The sequence below is a fragment of the Pistacia vera genome, unplaced genomic scaffold, assembly GCF_008641045.1.
Source record: "Pistacia vera cultivar Batoury unplaced genomic scaffold, PisVer_v2 Contig209, whole genome shotgun sequence".
In the NCBI taxonomy this organism is placed as follows: Eukaryota; Viridiplantae; Streptophyta; class Magnoliopsida; order Sapindales; family Anacardiaceae; genus Pistacia; species Pistacia vera.
In genome coordinates this window covers 134,459-142,174 of record NW_022196012.1, presented here as the reverse complement: position 1 = coordinate 142,174, position 7,716 = coordinate 134,459, and the positions used below count along the sequence as shown (strand labels likewise).

At 31.6% G+C, this 7,716-nt stretch overlaps 1 protein-coding gene across 1 annotated transcript; it reads left to right on the top strand.

The window, feature by feature from the left end:
• Positions 1 to 286: 286 nt before the first annotated feature.
• On the top strand, positions 287 to 7,652 carry LOC116129184. The gene is made up of 5 exons (XM_031414930.1): positions 287 to 521; positions 4,209 to 4,616; positions 5,396 to 5,803; positions 7,090 to 7,497; positions 7,641 to 7,652. Exons 2-5 carry the CDS (start codon positions 4,260 to 4,262, stop codon positions 7,650 to 7,652), a joined length of 1,185 nt encoding a protein of 394 aa, XP_031270790.1. The 5' UTR covers positions 287 to 521; positions 4,209 to 4,259.
• The last annotated feature ends 64 nt before the right edge of the window (positions 7,653 to 7,716 follow it).

Here is a 7,716-nt window from a genome sequence, read left to right as displayed (position 1 = left end):
CAATAATCCTTAATAATTTCTGTGATTAAAACATTCAGAGACAAAGAGAGAGTTTTAACATTAATGCATGTCTTCATATAAAAATGAGAATTAATATTTGCTTTATTACTTCATATATGAGTGCGTTTTTCCCGAACTTGGAGGCTTTAGAACTGAAGCAATCAATTCTCAAATGATATGGACAGCCAACTTCCGCCAATGTCTGATTGCTATCAACATTTGCACGCTTTGATCACAGGACTTTGGAAAACTGAAATATGTTTTTCCATCATCTATGGTTAAAACTTTGAGCAGCTCCAACACCTTGGATAAGCAATTGTGACGAACTAAAGGAGATTATTCCCAAGAAGAGGAGTAGAACACCTCCTACATTTATCTTTCCACGGTAGAATTCCTTCAACTTGGAAACTTGCCAGAACTTACAACTTTTACACCTGGAACACACACTTCAGAATGGCCCAAGTTAAAGAAGTTGGGTGTATAGGTGTGACAAACTACACATATTCACTTCACAATATAAGGTATGGGTCTTTCTTTCTTTAATATTAGAAATAAAAAAGTTAGTGCAAGAGACAATAGGTAACCTCTTCAACTTACACGTGTTTAATTCCAATTTAAAACATCTTGTCTAAATTTACATATGAATTACATCTACTGTTATCAGGCAATCAATTAACTCTCTATCTGATGTAAATGTGTTCCATAATTATAAGTTTGTCTTACAAGAATGCTTTTCTTTAATATTAGAAATAAAAAAGTTCGTGTTATAGTTTCTTTACTTCAACAAAGAGACAGATGAAAGCAAATATTGGAAATGAGAAACAATCAATTACCTACCCTGCGTTTTCCAAAAAGCCACTGTTCGTTCAAGCTTCACGATTTGAGTCAACCTCCCCCCAAGTTACCCCCATTTCACAGATGGTGTTAATAAGTATGATTCCAGCAAGCTTTTTTTTTTTTTTTTTCCTTATCTTTTTTATAGTTTTTAGAATTTCTTTATTTTTAATTTATACTTGCAAAATAGTTTTTGAATTTCCAGATTTTTTTTAAGTTTTCAGATTTTAGTTTCTTTGTTAATTAATTTTTCAATATTTCAAATTTTTAGATTTCTAATTCTCTCTAACTTTTATAAACTTTTTAGATTTTCTTTTAATGTTTAAGATTTTCCTTTTTTTGTAGTTTTTTTTTTAATTTTCACAGTATTTATTTAATTTTACGTATTTTTTAGCCTTCTTGATAATTTCTTTAAAGTCAAAGGGCAAATATGGTATTTCATATTTGTAAGAAATTCATGGGTGCGTTTGGCTTATTGTTTTTATCTATATTCCCAATCATATTCTTCAAATGTTGTTTGGCACGTTATTCCCAAAATATTAATCTAACTTTTTTAATTACTTTTACACCCCATAAATTTATTAATTTCATTAAATACCCCCCAGAAAAAAGTTTAAAAACTAACAAAAACACCCCTACCACCAATACTTTCCAGATTCTGGCAACCACCGCCGGTGGTAGTCGGAATCTATCACAGCAGTCACACGACCACCAGAAATGGCCGGTAATGGCCAGATTTGGTCTTTTTCGGCCAGATCCGTGGTGGATCTGGCCGGAAAAGGCCAGATCTGGCCGTCAGCGACGGCCAAAGAAATGGCCGTCGTTGATTGTCAACAACGGCCAAATCTTGGCCATCGTTGATAGACAACGACAGCCAAAGATGGCCTTTTCGACCGTCGAAGGCCACATCCGACCTTAGATCTGGCCTTTTCCGGCCAGATTCTTGGTGGATATGGCCAGAAAATGCCATATCAATCGAATACCCTCCAGATCCGACCGGTATGTGTGGTTATCCAATTTTTTGACCAGATTCCGACGATGGTGGCCGGAATTTGACACTACAGGGTGTTTTTGTCATTTTACAATATTTTAATATATTAGGGTGTTTATTAAATTAGCAAACCTTGGGGGCTTTTTCATAAATTTTTAAATTTTATCTCGTAATACTCCCCTATCCAACTATTCAATACTATCCCCAAAATCCTATCCAAAATAATAAACCAAACGCACCCCATATTTTTTATATTAAGGGTGACAAATGTAAATTTGATAAAGTTAGGGTGTAAAAATGTTATTCAGCAAGCCCGAAAAGGGACAAAAAAAGGGCCTAATGGACTCTTACTTCGTTCTTAGCTCAACAGTTAATAGATCAGTTAATGTCATCTCTAATTTGGGGGTAACTTGATGGATTTCTGAAAAGTTTGGGGAAAGTTGATTAAAATTGTGAAGCTTGATCGAAAAGTTGGGGGGTTTTTGGGAAATAGTAGGGTGGGTAATTGATTTTTTCTCATTTGTAAAATAAATTTAGCAGGAATAATGTNCCTACGTATTATAAAAAGCCACTTTTCATTCTAGCTTCACCATTTTAGTCAACTTGCCCCCATACTTTTCGTGAATCCATCAAGTTACCCCCATTTCATAGATGGTGTTAATAAATAAGTTAATTCTTGTGTCAAGAAGGCAGAAAAAGCCCACTATACCTTTTTTGTCCTTTTATTAGTTTATAGGTTGGATGGATACCTAACTTTACACCCTTGGTTTCGAAAACACACAACATTACACCCATATTAAATCCCAAAAATTAAAAAAAACAAAATAACTTATGAAATATGAAAAATGAAAGAAAACATATAATTTTTGGAAAATAAAAAAAACTGAAATTTGGAAAATAAATAAATCAAACTTCCAAAATAAAAATAGAAAATCTACAAATTTCAGAGATAAATTATAAAAGTTGAAAATTAAAAAAAAAATTGAGATTAAATAATCTGAATATAATAATTTCCAAAAAATAGAAAAAAAAAGAAAAAAGAAAAATTGGGAAAAAATATAAGAACTTCCGAAAATTAAAAAAATGTAAAGTTTTGTAAAAAATAATTAAAAAAAAATTGGCCGGAATCGCACCTGGCCTAGTGCCATTCTAGCCAAATTACGCCTACCCAAGTGTGATTCGACCTAGATCGCACCAAGTCAGATGCAATCTGGCTTGAATCGTACTTGGCCTAGTGTGATTCAAGACGAACCACATATGGCCAAGGTGTCCATCCTGCAAGGGTTTTTTTTTTTTTTTATATATAGTTTTTATAATTTCTTTATTTTTAATTTATACTTGCAATATAGTTTTTGAATTTCCAGATTTTTTTTAAAGTTTTCAGATTTTAGTTTCTTTGTTAATTAATTTTTTTTTTAATTTTTCAATATTTCAAATTTTTGGTTTTCTATTTCTCTCTAACTTTTATATACTTTTTAGATTTTCTTTTAATGTTTTAGATTTTCTTTTCTTTCTAGATTTTTTTTTTTTAGTTTTCACAATATATATTTAATTTTACGGATTTTTCAGCCGCCTTTATAAATTTTTTAAAGTCAAAGGGCAAATATGGTATTTCTGACATGGTATTTCATATTTGTAAGAAATTCATATTTTTTATATTAAGGGTGACAAATGTAAATTTGATAAAGTTAGGGTGTAAAAATGTTATTCAGCAAGCCCGAAAAGGGACAAAAAAAGGGCCTAATGGACTCTTACTTCGTTCTTAGCTCAACAGTTAATAGATCAGTTAATGTCATCTCTAATTTGGGGGTAACTTGATGGATTTCTGAAAAGTTTGGGGAAAGTTGATTAAAATTGTGAAGCTTGATCGAAAAGTTGGGGGGTTTTTGGGAAATAGTAGGGTGGGTAATTGATTTTTTCTCATTTGTAAAATAAATTTAGCAGGAATAATGTCGCACCGTCCAAGAAAATTAAAATATATTTGATAAAAAATTTTAAAATTCTTTTTGAGACTGAATAAATTAATTTTTTCTAAAATATAAATAATAATTCTATAAATAAAAATAAGTGTAAGTGTATGCAATATTGTCTGAGTGAAATTAACAATCTCTTCTAGTACGAGTAGAAGAAATACGTGTTTGTTGTGAAAATCAATATGCATGACAAAAACTAATGGCAGATATGTAAATAAAGGAAAAACAATTGTCTTGTTTGTTGAGTGAATCGGAATTTGGAACGCAGATTTTGGAGAAAACATACTCTTATAAGTTGAAGAGGCTAGCCTGTCGCTCAAATTAATAAAAGATGGAATGCATATATTTATGAGAAACAACTTTTACTTAATCAGTTGAGAATATATTGAAACAATTAACTTTGGATGCAGGTTGTTTTTCCAAATTTGAAGGATTTAGAACTGGAAGCAATCAATTCTCAAATGATATGGGACAGTCAACTTCCGCCAATGTCTGATTGCTATCACAATTTGACACGCTTGATCATTCGTGACATTGGAAAACTGAAATATCTATTTCCATCTTCTATGGTTAAAAACTTTAAGCAGCTCCAACACCTTGAGATAAGGTCTTGTAAGGAGTTGAAGGAGATTGTTACCAAAGAAAGAGTAGAAGCATCTCCTGCATTTATATTTCCACGGGTAGAATTCCTTCAACTTGGAAACTTGCCAGAACTAACTTCCTTTTACCCTGGAATACACACTTCAAAATGGCCCAAGTTAAAGAAGTTACAGGTGCATAGTTGTGACAAACTACAAGTATCCACTTCACAATGCAAGGTATGGTCCGTCTTCTTTGTTTAATAATTAAAAAAAAATAAAAAAAGTAGTGCAAGAGACAGTTTTTGCTTTTAACATTTTGGTTTGAATTAGCTAATCAATTTCAAATCAACTTGAGCAAATTAAAACCTCTTGTCTATATTTGCATATGAAATTCATTCATTGTTATTAGGTTATTAACTAAATTTCTGTTGGATGCAAATGCGTTCCATAACTACATGTTTGTCTTACAAGAATGCTTTTATTTACAAAATTATCACTTTTCAGGCTACTGTTCTTTTTCCATATTTTAGAGCATACATATGAGCTATGATTTGTGTCACAGTCATTGGTTTCTAATTTCTTTACTTCAACAAAGAGAGATGAAAGCAAATATTTGTAAATAATTTTTTTCTAAAATATAAATTATAATTCTGTAAATAAAAATAAGTTTAAGTGTATGCAATATTTTCTGAGTGAAGTAAACAATCTCTTCTAGTACAACTGTACAAGTAGAAGAAATACGTGTTATCAGATAAAAGTTTTATTGTGCAAATGAATATGCATGACAAAAACTAATTGCAGATATGTAAATAAAGGAAAAACAATTGTCTTTTGTTTGTTAAGTGGACTGGAGTTTTGAATGCAGATTTTGAAGAAAACATATCCGTACGAGTTGAAGAGGCTAGCATGTCACTCAAATTAATAAAAGATGGAATACATATATTTATGAGAAACATTTGTTACTTCTTTTACTTGATCAGTTGAGAAAATGTTGAAACCATTAACTTTGAGTGCAGGTTGTTTTCCCGAATTTGGAGGCTTTAGAACTGGAAGCAATCAATTCCCAAATGATAAGGGACAGTCAACTTCCGCCAATATCTGATTGCTATCGAAATTTGACACGCTTGATCATCAAGGTCATTGGAAAACTGAAATATGTATTTCCATCTTCTATGGTTAAAAACTTTGAGCATTTGCAACACCTTGAGATAAGGTATTGTATGGAGTTGAAGGAGATTGTTGCCAAAGAAGGAGTAGAAGCACCTCCTACAGTTATATTTCCACGGATAGAATTCCTTCAACTTGCAAACTTGCCAGAACTAACAACTTTTTATCCTGGAATACATACTTCGACATGGCCTGTGTTAAAGAAGTTGGTGGTGTCTAATTGTCACAAGCTACACATATGCACTTCAGAATATAAGGTATGGGTCCTTCTTCTTGATTTAATAATAGAAATAAAAAAGTTAGTGCAAGAGACAATAGGTAACCTCTTCAACTTGCGCACGTTTTTAATTCCAATTGTCTATATTTACATATGAATTACATTAACTGTTATCAGGAAATTAACTAACTTTCTATCTGATGCAAATGTGTTCCAAAATTATATGTTTGTCTTATAAGAATGCATTTATTTACAAAATTATCACTTTTCAGGGTAATTTTCCTTTTCCATATTTTAGATGATTGAATTAAAGATGAGCATATATATGAGCCATGGTTCGTGTCATAGTTTCTTTACTTCAACAAAGAGACGGATGAAAGCAAGTATTTGTAAATGAAGAAAAAATCAATTACCCACCCTTCATTCCCGGAAAAGCCAACTCTTCGGTCATGCTTCATGATTTTAATCAACCTTCCCCCAAAGTACTAAAAAATCCATCAAGTTATCCCCATTTCACAGACAACGTTAACAGATTTGTTAATTCTTGAGTTAAGAAGGAAGAAAAAGCCCATTAGCCCTTTTTTGTCCTTTTATAGGTTGGATGAATACCATATTTGTGAAATAAGGGGCGACAAATGTAAAATTTTTAAAGTTAGGGTGGAGAAAGGTTATTCAAGAAGCCTGGAAAAGGACAAAAGAAAGGCCTAATAGACTTTTGCTTCGTCCGTAACTCAACATTTAATTAGATCAGTTAGCGTCATTTTTAATTTGGGGATAACTTGTTAGATTTCTTAAAAGTTTAAGAGGAAGTTGATTAAAATCGTGGAACTTGACCGAAAAGTTAAGTTCTCATTTGTGAATTAAGTTTAGTAGGGATTATATACTGCACTGTCCAAGAAAATTAAAATATATTTGATAAAATTTTTTAAAATTCTTTTTGAGGCTGAATAAATTAATTTTTTCTAAAATATAAATAATAATTCTATAAATAAAAATAAGTGTAAGTGTATGCAATATTGTCTGAGTGAAATTAACAATCTCTTCTAGTACGAGTAGAAGAAATACGTGTTTGTTGTGCAAATCAATATGCATGACAAAAACTAATGGCAGATATGTAAACAAAGGAAAAACAATTGTCTTCTGTTTGTTAAGTGAATTGGAATTTGGAACGCAGATTTTGGAGAAAACATACCCGTATAAGTTGAAGAGGCTAGGATGTCGCTCAAAATTAATAAAAGATGGAATACATATATTTATGAGAAACAATTGTTACTTCTTTTACTTAATCAGTTGAGAATATATTGAAACAATTTACTTTGGATGCAGGTTGTTTTTCCAAATTTGGAACATGTTAATCTGCAAGCAATCAATTCTCAAATGATATGGGACAGTCAACTTCCGCCAATGTCTGATTGCTATCACAATTTGACACGCTTGATCATTAGTGACATTGGAAAACTGAAATATCTATTTCCATCTTCTATGGTTAAAAGCTTTAAGCAGCTCCAACACATTGAGATAAGGTCTTGTCAGGAGTTGAAGGAGATTGTTGCCAAAGAAGGAGCAGAAGCACTTCCCACATTTATCTTTCCACGGGTAGAATTCCTTAAACTTGGAAACTTGCTAGAACTTACAACTTTTTACCCTGGAACACACACTTCAGAATGGCCCAAGTTAAAGAAGTTGCAGGTGTATAGTTGTGACAAACTACACATATTCACTTCACAATATAAGGTATGGGTCTTTCTTTCTTTAATATTAGAAATAAAAAAGTTAGTGCAAGAGACAATAGGTAACCTCTTCAACTTACACGTGTTTAATTCCAATTTAAAACATCTTGTCTAAATTTACATATGAATTACATCTACTGTTATCAGGCAATCAATTAACTCTCTATCTGATGTAAATGTGTTCCATAATTATAAGTTTGTCTTACAAGAATGCTTTTCTTTA